Below are 17354 nucleotides of genomic sequence, written 5' to 3' on the forward strand. Positions count from 1 at the left end.
AAAAAACAAAAAACACACACACAAAACAGTATTTAGCAATTGATGCATACCCTACAGGCATGAATCCCAAAGTAATGTGGCTGTGAAAGCACTGATTTGAACAAGCTGAATACTGCTGAGCTTGCTACTAAAGGATTTACTGAATTGAAGCATKGAGTCTGTATATATTCCACGGTGATACATTATTACGTTATCTTATCACTTAAAGATCAAAAGCAATACCATAAAGTCTGCTTCCTTGAGAAAACCCTGCCTTTACAACCTCTGTTGACCAGCGTTTCACAAGTTTTTTGTGTATTTGTGTTACTACTCTGATATCTAAGTCTTTTAGTTGTTGGATGTTTCTGAAATAGTCTGTACAAATAAAGCCAGATTTGGTGTGCAGTTGGCCTTAAGCTGAGGGAAATAAACAACTGACTGATGGAGACATTCATGGAATAACACCAGCAGAACATGACTTTGCTTATTTGGGATGGACAATCTTAAAATCACACAGCTGAACAGATATATTGCAAGTAAGCTTTGACCAGGGGGTCAATACTGCAAAACAGAGTAGAATYAAGACTTAGCTGCTTCTTCAAGTAAATTTAGTGCCATTTGAAGTGCAACAGGGGATTTATTAACAATCATTTCCAGATGTATCCAGCATGCGAGATCTGTCTGGCTAGACGTGTTAACATGGGCTGTTGATCTGGAATTTCATTCCATATTAACTGAATGTGTTCTACTCCTGTTCAGAAATGTATTCAATGAGAGGAAGGCAATTTCAGTTTTTGTACTGAGATATCACACCTTATTCTTATTGACTGCAGAGCTTGGGCACAGCAGCAGAAGGGAGAGCAAGGAGCTCTGCAACTCTTTACACACTTGCCAAAGGAAGTGACGGAATGATCCACCTGAAAAAGAGAGGGGAAAAAAAATAATAAAATGCCCTCTTAGGCTTAGTTGCAACTACCTTTTAATCCAGAGTTTGCTGTTCTCCTCAAAGTCACGGTTCAAGCCTTACATTACACACGCTAACTCTATGACTGCTCAAACACATGGCTAAGCAAAGGTGTGGAAGATGACAACCGTAGAGGCCTGTTCATGTGCAAGTCTACATTTCAACAGTTTAATAATATGCAAAAATATTCCTTTGATTGCCTCCTGCTGAATTGCTAAATGCTGCTTTGTGTTCAAGCACTGCATGTGTAAGACTAGCATAAACATTTGTTACTCTATTCGGCCTGCAAGTGGAATTCATAACTCGATTAGAAGATGAATGATGCTGCCTTCATAGCAATGTGGCTCCGCAGACAATCTATTTCTACAGTGAAAAGCAATAAGGCAATATATCAGGAATCATTATAGATGTCTGAGTTGAGGACATCACATTTCTCTCTTTGGAGAAAAGGTCAATAACTACCACAGATCTTAAAAAGAAAAGAATTCCCTATGAGGGAACACATCAAATAGCCCTTTGTTCAACTAATTTGTGCACACTTATAAGAATTTTCCTTTACACAGTTTGATAGATGACACTAGTAAGTAATCTGAGAAGTTAATTCTTGGCTTTTCTTCTCTACCTCTATTCTCCCCATGAATCTCCAGTAAGAACCTATTACAATCAGTACATGGAGACTGCATCGATTTAGATCACTGATTAATTTTCTTCTTTGCCAAATACTTTATATTTGCCTAGATACCCTACCAATTATTCAGCAGATCCGTAAAGCAATATACCCCTGGCTCTTGCTTAATTTAAATCCCTTTCTGCAGCACATGCTACCCACAAAGGATCTGATGGACCTAGCACCCCCAAAGCAAGTCAACATCCAAAAGGGGCTGGACAGCATGCAGATAGAGGAGATTTTACAAAGTAAAATCTCAGAAGCTAAAATAGAACCAAAAGAAAAAAGAGGCGTAATAATATTATTTGATAAAATAAATTCTTGCTTAATACTTTCTGGTGAAAGGCAGTACTGTTATAACCTCAGGAGTTTGCCTTTCTACTAGTTAGSTGAAGCCAGGGCAGTCCTCCTTTATTAAGCTCATTCTTTTAACCAGTCACATGAGAGTTATTAAAATGATTGAGGAGACATGCAGTATATCCTGTAAAGAAATGAGGCAGATGCAGTTTTAATAATGTTTTCTGCTAAAATCAAGGACAGTTTTTAAAGCAGCAAAACCTCTAGCAGTTTCCTATTATACTTATCACCACTTTGGCTTGCCTGGGACAAGCTGAAGCTCACACTTCTGACGTCAAGTTGAAGACAATTTTCAAAACTGATTTCCTTGCGCATGACCACCTTTTATCTCTCAAGTTTGCATATTCTTTGACAAGTACATTTGGTAAAGTTTCCTATATTAGCATTTAGGTATCTTACTCTATTGGCTAGACAATCTCACATCACTTTAACATTATATACCACAGTAGCATTATGTAGCTCATTACTAACTTGCAAGTACTGAAAAATACTTGTTTTTAAACACAGTCTGGCGTTACTATGTCTAGGCATCAAACACCCTGAGAACACATCCTTACTAAATGGTCTCCCCATGCTTCAAACAGCATATTACTACTTTATTTATTTGCTCTGATTAAGAAAGTTATATGCCTACACACTCATACTTCCTGTTATATTAGCTAAAAGCCAAAAACAAACTATCTGGGTTAACTAACTCTTGGGAGCTTCACTTCTTTTCCCTCTGCAACACTACTGATGTCTCAAAAAACACTGTTCCTTAAAGTTAACATAAGCTACATTCTAGATTCCATCTGGAGCAAGTTCAAGATTGCATCTGATGTCACCCAGATCGTGACTCAGTAATACAGACTTACTTGTTCCATGAACCTCCTCCCCTGTGAAACGGATGTTGAAAGCGTAAGTAGGGTCTCCACCACTGGCAAGTTTAACACAGAGCTGAGAGGATGGCACACAGGCTAGCTGTCTTGCTGCCTGACAAAAATAGGAATTCTCTGAAGAACGGATCTCCCCTATTTAAAAACAAAATTAAYAAAATGAAAACTCTACACTTACCAGTATTTTTGCATTATAATCGTCTGAGTTTAAGACTGATTTGACATGTCTTACAACAAATCAAAATGAATTTGAGAGAGAAGTGTTTTCCGTACCTCCAACTATTTCCAGAGGATCCAGGGTGATTTCTGGGGCTGCATGATCTGCAGTCCTCTGGACAGTAGCATTCAGCACTCTGTTCATTACAGTTACTTTTGTGTCATAGAAGATTAAACCTAAATAAACAAACACATATTTGAGTACAGTTAATCTAAAAGGAGACCTTCTACAATCTTATTTTCTGAAATTCTTTAATGGACAACAGTTGGGTAATAATTTCATCTTCATTAGGTAGCTAAAGAGATGGCCAAACCAAATCATCTTTTTTTTTTTTTTTTTTGGGGGGGGGGGAGAGGAAAACATATTTGCTATTAATTTTCACTTAGAAAAAGTGCACCGAATTAGAATGTTGATAAACACAATTCTCATGTTATAAAAATATTTCCTAGCAGCTCCACTACAAACTCTGCAAGTCAGAAATACCTTGCCAAATATCCTTCAAAAATCTGAGATGTTTTGACAGTGATGCTAGAAGCAAGAAAAGATGATAAATAATAGGGTTGTCGCATTACGTTATAAAATTTTGACTCTCCATAAAGACAAAACCTTTGAATGCTCCACACATCCACATGCTGAGTTTGAAAGTTTTTTTCTCTACCTGGGCCAAAACAAAAAGCTTACTATTACACACTGACACCCTTGGAATTCTGTATTTTTTCTTTCTTCAGATTAAAACTAGCTTGGGAAATGTTATGACTTAATCTTATTTTTGTTTGTTGGAACAGTCTAATGAAGGCTTTTAACAACTATTTTGAACTCTAATGCATGGTAAGTATTTTCTTGATCTCYGATTCCACCACTACCACTTCAATGACAGCTAGCTTGTCAACATGTCCTGGGACTCTCAACTGATCTACTGCTTGCTGACCAATGAAGAATTTTAGTTAATTATTGAGACTGCTGTAGCATATGGATATCCCAGAGAAGATCAAGCCATATTTGAAGGTCGTCTTATAGACAGAAAAAATGGACCAAGTTCCATTCCTCCAGGGTCAAGAAAGGTGCACAGTTTCCAGTAGCTCCTTGTAATGGTAATTCCTCGCTTTCTGCTTTTTTCATTTTTATACAAACACACCAAAGGGGAAATCTGTCATCAGAAATCAGCTGTCATCTCAGACAAATCATGTGCTGCCTGTCAGTGAAGCAGACAAGCCTCTGCTAGCACAGTGAAACCATCTGCTGCCCTGCTTTCCCTCTCCCACCATGTTCTCATTTCTGTCACAGAGGTACATGCATTAACGTTGTCTCCAAAACACTCTGAAGTCAGTGCAGCATATACTGGAACCTTCTGGGCAACAACCACAGGGCTTGCATGCTCCTGGAAAACTGACCTTTGGCTTCCTGCAGCAATGCAGCAATGCTGTTGGTGTACATCTCAGTCTGCCGAAGCTCCACCAGCGGTAAGAAGAACGTCTCTAATGTGGTATTTAGAGACTGAAGTAGTGCAAACCGTAAGCGTAGGCTTTCAACAGGAACATCTGAGGTGGAAAAAAAAATCAGCCTGAGAGATGAAGATATTCCCTACATACTGTAAGCCCATCCTCCCAGGGAGCTCAGTCCAGGAGTCCTAGAGACCAAATTCCTCCTGAAGCAGCCCCTCAGGACCCCTCCATAGCAGGGGGCTGAAGATGCCTGTACAGCTATCACCCATGATTTGCCTTTGGTGGGCTCTAGTCTCCAGATGTCCGAGTCCAGGACCTTTCATCAGCACTGAATTTGCATTTATCCTGAGCAACACGCAAAGGAACACAGTGCTTAGAGCAGGACTTCAGTGACTAAAGTCTGCCTATCTCTAGAACGCAAATCCAACCTTTTTCCCTTCAAGCTAAACTTGCGAGACTTCTTCCTACTCCAGTCTGATCTAGAAGGTATGGCTCAGAGAGAACAGAACAGTTGCAGTGGATTTCTAATAATGCTGCCAAGGGCATTGTGGTGCCCACGCACAGCCAAGGAGAGATGAGTCCTGGATTCAGTGTCCCCCTCAGCCTGCAGAGGCTTCAATCTGCATCTCCAAAAGAATGCCTCAGTTACCTGGATGGTAGCCAGCCCACACGGGACTGCTACCCAGCTCTTTGCATAGAGGCTTTCTCCTCAATCAAACAAGGATGCAAGACTCATTAGGGTAGAAAGAGGGGAAAAAACAAAAAACTAAAACCACACTACAAGAGAACCTAATGCTCTCGCTAGTACCTTTAAATCACTGTATCACTTCTCCTTCTCTTACTTGTGTCCGAGAAAAAAAAGAGCAAGCTCTGCTCAAGCTCCACTACAGGCAGCATCAATGCTGACACTTGGAAGCAGGTTCCATACCTTGGTTCCTGAATAAATGGAGCTGTAGGACTACAGTCCTGCTGCAAGCACTAAAGCATTCAGTCACTTTTCAAGCATTCATTCAGTCACTTTTCAAGCTTGAAGTAGGTCTCTGCTCAGTGAGCAGATCTGCGACAACTAATCTCTTGTGTGTGATGCAAGGAGCCTGTATTTCCTTAGGATCTTCCCTTTAAAGGGCTTGCAGTTCCAGCAGGTGTGGCTTTCACAACAAATCCATACACAAAGTAACAAGAACACCAAAAAGCCAAGAACACAAAGTATGAACAATTCTMACCACAATAATCTATACATACTCAACAGACAGGAAATTCTGGGATCTGCTGCATCAGCTGGATCCAAATAAACTTCATGGGGATGCAGTCGTGCTGGTGTAATTGCAAGGTGACGACAAAGTCGATTAATATACTGAACAAGGGCTACATCCATTTCCAGCATCCACTTCCGGGATGCTTTTTGAGCATGTCTTGCATCAATGCAGGCACACCTGAAATGTAAAGGCATTACAACTGTCAAAGTGCAAATACAATGTTACTTACTAAGAACATATTAAGCACAATACCAGATGGCTTGTTCTGCTKCTCTTTCCCATTCCTTAAGCAGAGCTGTTTCAGAATAGACATTACTACAGTTCTCTTTTGAGAAAAAGTAGTGATTTATGACCTACCTTGCCTCACTTATTTAATATGAATAAAAAAAGAACTGCATATCAAACTTACTCATTGCATTAAGCTCTCTAAGTTCTGAARTACATATAAGAGAAGGGGAATGTGGCAACTAGCTGTGGCTTGATATAGAAAGAYTCATTTAAGGGACTTTTTTCCTGTACAATATTAACAAGGAAGTAACAGTTCCCTCTTCTCCATCATTATTGACTCAGTAAAAGTGGTACCAGCTTAAATACCCAGTGCAGAAAATCGAATAAAAACCTGATGTGGGATTAAGCCAGAGAGCACCAGATAGATCTACAGTTTTTAAGCAGGCTAATTTATACAGTTTAGAAGTTAACAAGGACAAGATGAAATACCTTTGTGTAAACCAGGCTCTGAGAGTGTGGCTTATGATCTCCTTATCTATGCCGTGCACAGTAAAGTCAGGAACGCCATTCTGATGGCATAGCATGTCTTTTAAGGGACATTTTAAGAAACTATTCAACAAGTTTCTCTGCATGCCTTGCAGCCATGGATAGAGGTATATCTGTTACTAACACACTGGTTAAAGCTTCATAAAATAGGAAAATTTAGGCTCAAACTTGCTCAAACTGAGCACAATCAATTCTTACAACTTTCACAAAAACATCTCCAAAACTTACCTTTCAAAATGTAGATCATATCCACAGGACAAAATAGCTCTCCACACACTACGGATATCCTGTTTAGATCGGTCAACCACAAATCTGTGAAATCCATCCAGTGTCAAATACTTCTCCTCAGGAACTGACAGCAGAGATGCAACCATCAAATAGTTAATAACTTACTATAAAGTCTACTCATTACGCAGGAAAATGGCTGGTGTATGAGATGCTACCTGCTAGCTTTCTCCAGGCTTTGCCCTCCTCACCATAGCTCATTTCTCAAATATATCCCAAACATTGCGCTGCTCAAGACCAATCCAATCTTGAGTAAATGGCACTTATTTTCTCCCCTCACTGTTAYAGATCCCTCAGCTACCCTGAGAAATATCTCAACAATATATCTGAACAGGTATCAAGGATCCATATGTGGCTGAATGCCAAAATAAATTTCCCTGCTTCTGAACTAACCTGGTACTTCACGTAGCGAAGAGCAGAGTTAAAACTAACACATGTTGTCTCTTCCAGCAGATGGAAGAGGAAAATATCAAAGCAAGATTTTGGAACCACCTCTCATCGCTGCATGGCTGTGCTGTCTCTTCTATGRGATAGACTAGTTATGAAACATATGAAACTCTTCTTTTCTCCAATTTTTCTCTTGTAATTTAATAGATAATTTCCCTATACAAGTTGAGAAACATGGTTTAAAAAAGAACCCTAGTTCAACCCCATGATATCCCATTCCTCACTGTACAAAAAARAGTCTTGAATCCATAACTTTTGGAAGTCAGTTCTCTACCCAATGTATTCACATGACCTACATACATTGTTGCATGACTGCTAAAGGAATATTGACCTACTGGGCGTGGTTTGCCCTCACCTACATCACTGAGTCCAGATTCACAAGTATGTGTACAAACAAAAGCAGCATTTTGGCAACATTCACTACTATTAACATTTAAGCAACTGGTAAGTTAGCCTAATTAAAAACAAAGACAACCCAAAAAGCAACCATAACACCACTTAAGGAGGCCGATCCCCAACAACCCCCCCCCCCCCCCCCCCCCCAAAAAAGTAGTATTAACATTCTACTATAGAAAAATTCTATGTAATTACTACCTTCTTGTTTCTTTGTGGGAGACTTTTCGGGGTCTTTTTCTTCAGGTTTGCTCTTCTCAGGAGATTTTGGCTTTACCGTTGGTTTCTTCTCACTTAAAGCTGTTCGGCTGAAGGACAGAATGTTTTTATGTTAGAATTAAGTTTTTTTTACATGAGTAAATACAGTGTGTGTTCAAAACACAAAGCATTGCTTGAAGGATTTTCAGGCCCTCAAGTCACATCAGATGTAAAGATTATTTTAGACCTCTACTTCAAATTTCCCTCTCCCCAGCAGTATGTGGAAATACAGACGAGGGAGAAAAAAAAAAATCCCTGAAGAGAAACCAGATGGTTCACAATTGCTTACCAGGAGGCTCAGACACTAACCTGACACTATTGAGCACAGACTTTTCCTTTGCTGGTGGTTTAGTTACTGGGCGCTTTGTGCTCACAACTTTCACTGGATGCTGTTCTTTGCCTGCCTTGTTGTATTTGCTCTTGTCAAATTTCGGTTTGGGCACACCATATTTCCTTAAAATCTTCCAACAGAAAGGGAATGATTACCCAGTGCATTCAAGTTACACAAAGAAACATCGAAAAAACATTTTTCAAAGCACTACCTGAGTAAGCTGGTCCTCTAACACTTTCTTTGGAGGGCGAACATTTGTGAAGAACACATGAAGAAGGTTTCCAGGAGTCTGAGAATTTATCTGCTCTTTACTAAGATAGATATCAGCAACCTTAATGGGTTTTGCTGGAGTTAGGCTGAGCATTTGCTCAGAATGAACGCAGCTTTTAAATATTTCTGTGAGGACCTCCCGAGCACCTGGGACCAATTTCTCACCTAAAAAATACAGTAAATATAAAATACAATTAATACAATAAATAAAAAATACAATAGGGTACAAAATATCATGATAACTGTTTAGAACTTGAAACAGGAAAAAACAGTTTCAATTCAGCTAAAATATTACATCACATACCACTTGTCCCGACAGATAAAATCATTTAGAAAAATTCTACTAGCAGCTCTAGCAGCTCTGACATTCTTCTACCTTATTTGTGATAAAGAATTGAATGCTTTTCCCCTCATTTTTTAAAATTAGACACTGTAATTACAATTTGAGTGACCCTAGAAGTAATAAAAAAAGCTGCTTAGTTATGATGCCAGTGTAAAGATTGAAGTCGTGTAGGTATTCAGCAACACCTGTCAACATAACTAGTAGTGGAAGTTGTTCCTTCCTTCAGTTGTTATCTTTCCTTTTCCCCTCATGCAGATTGTCACCCATTCCAACTAATTAGGATCCATATAGCTTTCACTTTGGTAGAGAATATAAATTATTAGCTGTTATAAATTTGGAGACTGTATGTAAACTCTACTTTAGATGTTGTGTCTAACAGTGGTAAATGGTTACAATGGGTATTTTTTTTTCCAAAAAGCTGTGGGGGCAGCTGAGCAAAGTTCATATTGCAAACATCTGCTTGCCAACCACAGGAGGAAAATTTGCTCTGAAATTACTCCCTGGCTCATCATCACCTATCAGTCAGTCAGTCATACTAAATATACACTTGTTAGTGAGGAGAATCTGACCCCTATATATCATATTAAAAAGTACATGGTATAAGTGAGATATTTGCCAATATAAAAAAAAATACCTTTTATTGACTTATCATTGAAATAGTCTTCTAATGCTGGGCTTCCTTGTGTGTCAAATAAACTCTGATTTACAGTAGAAACAGTTAAAATCTCTTCAGTTGACATTTCCATTAGTTCATCTTCACCATCCAGACTTGACAAACCAATGAGATCACTACTGTTAAATAAACTGGCTCGGATTTTCTCTATTTTAGCTCTTGACCTTATCTGTACAAAAAAGGAAATTGGTTAAGAGGAATTCTGACAAAACAAATTAATTTCCATTTATACTAACTTGCATCTCACACTTCTTCTCTCTCCATGTAGATAATCAATACTGCATCTCCTCCACCATTCTTCTACATTAATTATTTGATACCAGAATTCAGGTTTAATCTAAAAAATACATTTTCTCTAAGAACATCTGGTTGCTGCAACCACTATCCTGTGAGTTAATCACATGCAGCTTTGAATGAATTATTCCATGTCTTAGTCTGGAGACTGTCCTTAGAAATACTAGATTAGAAAAAAATTGGAAGTTTCAGATCAGTAACCTGTCATTATCTGCAACTGTGCTGTCCTTGCCTCAATTCTCCATTTAGAAAATATCTAAATTAGAACAGACCTTGAAGCCTCAGCTACACTGCCAGGAACAGGAGCAATAATTTCCTTTGATTTTGAGAATAACTATCATGCACCACTAATGGAGCTGCTACGGACTTGGAGGAGGTTTCAGTATGAATATGCTGACAGCTTTCTGTACACATTTTATGCTTTATTGCAACTCTGCTGTCTTCACGTCAATTAATGACTTGAGAATAGCAACTGACCACTTTCTAAGTTATTTTCTTCAAAAAAAGGAAACTGATACAAGCCCAGACTATGTGGAAATCTCTCTACAGACTCAGGCTAGCAGAAATGGGAGTGCTTTGGTAAGGTTCTGATAAACCTGCACCATGCAAATGAGTTTTCTCCCATGCACAGGAACCTGACATTTGATCTGTCACTAGCGACAGTCACCTAAAATGCTTTTAAAAATAAACCTGGAACCAAATATCAACACGATTTATCATCTCTTCTAAAGCAGCATTGCAGAGGAATATGTAAAAGCTTTAGTATGTGAAAATATAGCCCGTAAGCATAAAACAATGTCTTATGGGTTGAATCAAATGGCCTCCTATCCCAGAATTAATCTTCAGCAGCAACTTGTAGCAAATCTTTGAAGAAAATTACATGAAGTAGGGCATGAGTAGATCTTTTCCTCTAYGTATTCTCTCAGCCTCCAGAAATTAGTGGTTTAAAGATTTTTGGAGCAGAAGGCTGCATTGACTGCTACACTTAGTAGCTACCAATTTGCCCATCCTCCATGAACTTAATCCCTTCTGAATTCATTTATACTCTTCTTGTCTCCGCAACATCTTGCAGCAATGAGCTCCACAACTTAAGCAGTGCATGCAAGAATACTTCCTTTTGTTTAAAACCTGCTACTTGATAACTTCATTGTTAGTCTCCCTCTGTCCTTTGAGAAACAGTGAATATTTATACGACTCTGAATGTTATAGGGAAAGTAAATGGAAAATAAAAATCTCTGTCTCTCAGTGATCCTTTTCAAGTCGAGAACTCCTAGTCTCCTCAGTCTTCCACTCACATTTACATAGTTTATTCTGCACCCATTACCTTTGCTAAGCTACACTTGCCAACTGTACCTTCCACTCTCAGCCATTCAAGTTGTGGTCTCAGTCAAGCAGGAGGAAACACATCAAATACACTTTAAAATACACCTTTTCCTTAATAGTTAGATCAAAGTATCATATTTAAAAAAAATAAAAAAGAAGAAAAGGCACAATACACTAGAAAGGAATCCCCTCCTGATTGAAGGCTATTACCTCCACTACTGCAAAACCCTTGATTGGCCGTGACAAAAGTGGCTGGTTGTCCAGAGATGTGACTGTGTACATTGATCCAACATCAGATACAGATGCTGTCTCTACATTGTCAAGTGGTTCCCCGAGACTGCCAAGGCTGCCAAGGCTTCCAGTGCTGCAGTGTGAAAGATCTAAACTCTCCTGGCTGGAAACAACATGTGGTTCTAGCAATCCTGGTGGAATGGCCAGTTCTAGTCCAGCTTGAAACTGGTCAACTGAGATATCACTAACAGTCCGAGATATACCCTGCGAACTGCAGAGGGACGCCTGACTTGTAGATGCTGAAGCACTAACACTCATAGCAGGGGTGACACTGCTAGAACTGCTAATATCCAAACTGTCTGCACTACTTGATACAATTGGTTTTTCCAGTTCAGTTCTACATTCTCCTCCTTCTGCTTTATCCTTGATTTTTTTAGGATCCTCTTCCTGCAAAGGGATGTAGATTTCATCTTTGAAGACTCCACCATGTGCATTACATGCCTTTCTGATTGCGCTTCTGACAGTATTCTCTTCTAAATGAGTTGGTATTCCAGAAATCACAAGCAAGCGGCTATGAGCTGTGGGACCAACTAGTGCTTGACATGCATCTGCTACAGCATCATTTGTTACACCCAACCCTTGTGGATCCTTTTTAGTTAGGTGTCTGAGAATTATAAGTAGAGTCAGTGCTCTGTGAAACCATAACATATCCTCAGGTTTGCTTCCTCCTATACTGAGAATTGCAGCGTCCGTTTCAGCTGCTCTGGACGAAGACCGTTTGCCTGAAGATGATGTCTTTTCCCGCTTCATTTTGACTTTTTTCCTCTTTGACAGCAAGCTTGGGCTCTGTGGCGTCTGCCCTGGAGAAGATGAAGATGAGGAGGATGAATCACTAAGATTTGGGGCACTTGTTGAAGACATCACATTAGCTGTTACACTCATATTGATAGGTAAAGTAACTTCTGCTACAGCAAGGCAGACTTCCATTAGAGCGTGAAAGTATGTTGAAAATCTTCCTTGGTCAGCCACTCCAACACCAGAACTACCACAGGCATTTCCAGACACCCAGTTTTGTGTTTCTTCATCATACAACTTGTGAAGTTCTGACTGAAGTGCCATAAGCATGGCTAGACAAGGATTTAGCTGAAGGGCAATAGAAGAGGACAATCCTGCTGGATTCTTTTTCTGCTCCAAACTGTGAATTTTGCGAAGCAACTCAGCCAAGAGATGAAATATCAACTCCTTCACACATGCTGCCATGTCAGTTGTCCAGAGAAAGTTTCCTGTGTGTGAAAGGAAAGACATGGGTGTCAGCATTGTTTCACTGTCAGTAGCTTTATTACATGAGTTGCAACAGTAATCAGTGACTGTTTAATCAACAACAAGAAAAAGAGGAAGGCAATCCAAGAAGTGCACAACAACATTTTTTTGGAATTTGAAGAAAATTTCATTATTAAAGAAAAGCTCAGAAATATGTAGCTACTGTCATTTTTCTTTTTTCTTAAATCCTCCATCTGAACCAGCATATTATTGCTGCTCATCATTAAATAAATATTGTATCCTCACCTAAAAACTCCACTACTTGCAAGAGAACTGAAGCAGGAATAGTATCCAGTTCATCTTCTGATTTTCCATCTCCATCATCCAATTTCCAAGTTAGTAACTGTTCTGTGAATGCCATTGCCAGAGGGAATTCAAGGGGAAGAGAATGCAAGACCAGCACAGCTCCAGGAGGAGGAGATACTCCTAAACAAAAGGCCAAAGCAAATACTCATCATGATTCTAGACACCACAAAAAGTAAAAGTAGTATCAAATCTTAGGGTTTTTTTAAGGCTAACTTTAGGCTAGATGAGAAGTTTCTCTATTAAACAGCTAATAAACAGAAAAGTTTATACGTAATTGTATCTTGATATAATCTATAAATGTACAAATAATATTTTGTTTACATGACATCGAATAAAACTATTTTTAGCCTGTACTTATCTAGAAGCATAAGCCTTTCACATGCACCGTACTACAAGGAAATGGTTTTGTGATCCATACTCAAGAAAATAAGACATACTGTTAAAAAATAAAAAATAAACAACAACAAAAAAAAAAACTTAAGAACCTTGAGTGGAAAGTTTTAAGACTGCAGCTCTGTCACCTACACTGCTCTAAATAAAGCACACTGTTTCTCCCTTAGGCTGGAAATGAAGAAAAAAATTAACAATTACTTCTGCTTGAGAAGCTGGGATGACCTATATATTCCTATACTACCTATAGGAGCTCTACATGTTAAAGGACCTTATAATCACAAGCAAAAAATTAAATTTAATCTCCATCTGAAATACAGCATCTCAATCAAGGAGTAGCACCAATTTGGTAAATATTTCTGCCATGTTCAAACACTACTTTGTGCAGCTCATGGATGACAGATCATCAGAGAAAATGCAGACCTAACAGACTTAAAAGATCTAACAAAATTAGTCAGATGGCTTCTGGCTTTATAAAAGACTTATCCGTTTGGTTAAGAGCAATGCTATATTTCTGCTAGGACACATTTCCTAATACTTTGTTCAAAAATGCTCTCACAAGAGAAGGCAGGACTGGGGACAATATAGGAAGCTCCTACAGAAACAATGATATTTCTTGCCTCACTTTTGAGAGCACAGTTATTTTTTTTTATTTTTATTTTTTTTTTTACCTAGTTTGATGTGGACTTTGTCTGTGGGGGTGATCACTGAAGGGTACTGGTTGGTTGTTGGGGGAGGGGTTAGGCCTGTGTTTGTTGGAGAGGCATCTCGAGGATAACACACCGCTTCAATTAGGTTTAATTGGCCATTCCTCTTAACTTTATGCCCAAGTCCGTAGACAAGCACTCGAGCCCAAGGAGCTTTATACAGGGATGAACTAGAAAAACAGTAAAAAGAATGTGATTAACTATTAGAAATCCTGACCTAAACACAGTAAGACGCAGTTTAGACACTGCAGTATTCATCCCTCCATCTAGAAAATAAGCCTCTGAGAAGAGAAAAATCTGAAAAACAAGTACTACATACACAGGGTCCACAGAGGCTCAGCAGTCTAGGCAGCACGTGTGTCATCTTTGCCACTGTCAGACCCTCAATTACTTACTCTTTGCGGAATCCAGATTGACTTTCCTTACAGGACACAATTACAAACGCAGCCCCAGGAAAATTAACATCCATATTGACTTTGGATTCTGAAATTGGGAATTCTTCAGCAGGAAACTGTTCTGGTGCAGTCTATAAAGTAAAAGTTTCATAAGGAAAGCCTCCAAGCAGCAGCAATCCCCCACCCCCATACACTCAGATCCCTTCTTTTACCAATAAAATATAGCATTGCAAACAATTATATAGTTTGAGGCCACTTGATTTCAATATGGTCCAGGATATTTCTACTACGTATGTTTTCAGTGTGCCCAATACGATCTGAGGAGCAACGCAATCCATTCAGGGAAACAATTCAGCGTGAAAGACAGTATTTTGGAAGCCACAACAATATATGAAGCAAAGGCTCCTTAGAAAGAAGACGGACCTTAAAAACAGTAATAACCATGAACCATTAATAAATATCTTACCTGCAGAAAGGAGCATATTTGTTTAGTGAGATCTAACAGACTTTCCTCTCCTTGATGCAGTGTCCTAGTAATGGCAACAGTAAGCCACTCTCTGATGGCTTGGGAATTGCCCTGGTAGAAAAGATCTGTGGCAGCACAGTTCTGGGAATGGATGCAGTGCTGCAGGGACTGGGCCAGAAGAATAGAACTTGAACTGATTGTTCCATCTGTAACAACATGCAAGGTAATGACAAATTCGGAAATTACTTCAAAATCTTTACCTAGCTAGTGAAATAGACAGTAGAGAGAGATGTTTTAAAACAACACTTGTAAGGTTACAAGCCTATACATTCACTCCTAAGCAAGTGCAATCCCCCCTCCCAGAGTTCAGCAATACGAAGTACCCTCCCAAAGTCAAATCTGCACCCCAAACATTGATGGTTTCACATGGGATGGCCCTCTAAATCCCAGCTGTACTCTTCATCTGCTTTAAACCAACCCTTAGGGAGTCCTGCCAGACATGCATGAGCTGTAAAGGTTCATGGCTGCCTCGCTTTGTCACACATATGAAGGCAGACATATCCTCATTTATTTTGTAAATACAAGGATGAGGAACCAGAGGCACTCTCTTTTCCACTCACATGAGATCCTAGATGAGATAGAAGCAGCTTTATCTGTCCTCAAGCTTTCCCCATATAYAAACATGACAGTTTTCCAGTGGCCCTAAGTAGATCCCAAGCTCCCTGTGTCTCAGACAGCTCCCTTTCTGGCCTTAACAGTAGAAGTCATAGAAAAAGTGCATTGTACAAAGGCACTAATCAAAGCTAAGTGTGGACATTCACCAAAATCCCACTTTGAAAACTGTATCAGCAGGACTTGGATTAGACACATATATTAAACTAAAGGAGAAAAAAGAGGCTTGGAAAAGTATTCTGAAAGCCATGCAAAGTAGTGCTGTACCCTGCAAGAGGATTTTATACAATGCAGCGTCTGTTAGATGTAGCCAAGTTCCAAAGTAATTGGAGAGGGGAACAGAACTCTTTCCAACGGTAAATAAGGACTTTCAATTATTAACAGCCTATATACAATGTTTTCTACTTCCTTTTTAGGCCCCAGCCAACACACATCTCTCTGCATGCAGAATAGCTTTGTCACGATAATTTTCTTTTTAAACACTCACTTGAAATAGCCAAAGATCCATGATTCAGCACATACATTCTCTAATCAGATCTGTGATTCCAGTAGGAAAAGGACAAATCATTTTGTAAAAYGAAGAAGAGTTGAATTTTGAAAACTGTGAGACCCAGCATCTAGTATTAGTACCCTGGATTCAAACTATAAAACATTCTCAATTCCTTACACGTATCCCATCTGGATAATTTTTTTTTTTTTTTTAATAAACAGAAGTTGACCAATGACAGAAGAACACAAGCACACTGAGTGGAATCTTGGGAGGGTCTCTAAACTCTTAGTTTTAATTAGATCATTAGCAAGAATCTAAGTTTAGTCCCCTATCACTACAGTAATTCTGTCAGAAGTTCATTGAGTAGATTTTTCAAGTGCCAACATTTTTAACTATTTAATCAAACAGGAAGTGCCAAACTCATTAGTTTTTTCGCCCCCAGAAAATTATTGTACCAAAAGCAGCTATGATAAAAATTAGTGTTTACCAGGAAGAGGTGGCGCAAGAAGTTGGTTGGACAGCAACTGCAAGTGCTCCAGAGTGATATCACGAATGGCAGGAATATGAAACAGACGAGTAAACATGTGTGGAGATTTGGGGGCAAAAATATTAAGGAGAGCCATGCGGCAGTACAGTTTGGCCAGTGCAGCTTCACTTCGCAAGAGCTCTCTAGGAATAAACAAATAAATAAATAAATAAAATTGTYTCAACACACTTAAAATATAAGTCATACCCAGCAACCTGCATGTGAATCCAAATACAACACACACACACACACACACACACACACACACACACACACACACACACACACACTGTTAATTTATTCTTACTAAAATGGTTCAGATAGATCCAGATATTTCTTATTTGCTTAAGATAGCTCTCAACCTATCCAATTCTGGCATGAAATTAAGGTGTTTGAATTAGAAGCCAAATCTCCACAGAGTCAGTTGAGACCTCTTGAGCCTTTAGATAGCAGCTGATTACCAGTACAAGAAAACTAGGCTCCCAGGCAGATACCTCTTAGTATTTTTGTTCATGAAGTCTCTCACATGACTAAGTAACTATGGCTCCGACTTAAAACAAAACAAAACACACCCCTGTGGTCTTCTATTACTTCTCATACATTGGCACAGTCTTCCTGCAAATTTAAGTCCAAGGAGACTGCTCAGGTTGTACAGTTTCAAGTCTTTAAACTCACAGAGGAAAAAAAGCCATGAAAATAAAAT

General features: G+C 39.0%; 1 protein-coding gene across 1 annotated transcript in view; it reads right to left on the minus strand.

The window, feature by feature from the left end:
• Positions 1-17354, minus strand: part of HECTD4 (HECT domain E3 ubiquitin protein ligase 4) — a 75500-nt gene that overhangs the window by 5651 nt on the left and 52495 nt on the right. Inside the window, exons 55-70 of the mRNA XM_085314483.1 lie at positions 16613-16794; positions 14964-15169; positions 14498-14628; positions 14067-14272; positions 12946-13125; positions 11359-12662; positions 9493-9700; positions 8457-8680; positions 8224-8375; positions 7858-7964; positions 6760-6883; positions 5744-5934; positions 4451-4597; positions 3116-3235; positions 2822-2977; positions 793-896 (exon numbers count right to left, since the gene is read on the minus strand). Of these exons, the coding sequence (XP_085170609.1) occupies positions 793-896; positions 2822-2977; positions 3116-3235; positions 4451-4597; positions 5744-5934; positions 6760-6883; positions 7858-7964; positions 8224-8375; positions 8457-8680; positions 9493-9700; positions 11359-12662; positions 12946-13125; positions 14067-14272; positions 14498-14628; positions 14964-15169; positions 16613-16794 (3742 nt within the window). The remainder of the gene's footprint in view (positions 1-792; positions 897-2821; positions 2978-3115; positions 3236-4450; positions 4598-5743; positions 5935-6759; positions 6884-7857; positions 7965-8223; positions 8376-8456; positions 8681-9492; positions 9701-11358; positions 12663-12945; positions 13126-14066; positions 14273-14497; positions 14629-14963; positions 15170-16612; positions 16795-17354) is intronic.

The sequence above is a fragment of the Rhea americana genome, unplaced genomic scaffold (assembly GCF_003343005.1).
Source record: "Rhea americana isolate MKP2758 unplaced genomic scaffold, rheAme1 scaffold_405, whole genome shotgun sequence".
Lineage (NCBI taxonomy): Eukaryota > Metazoa > Chordata > Aves > Rheiformes > Rheidae > Rhea > Rhea americana.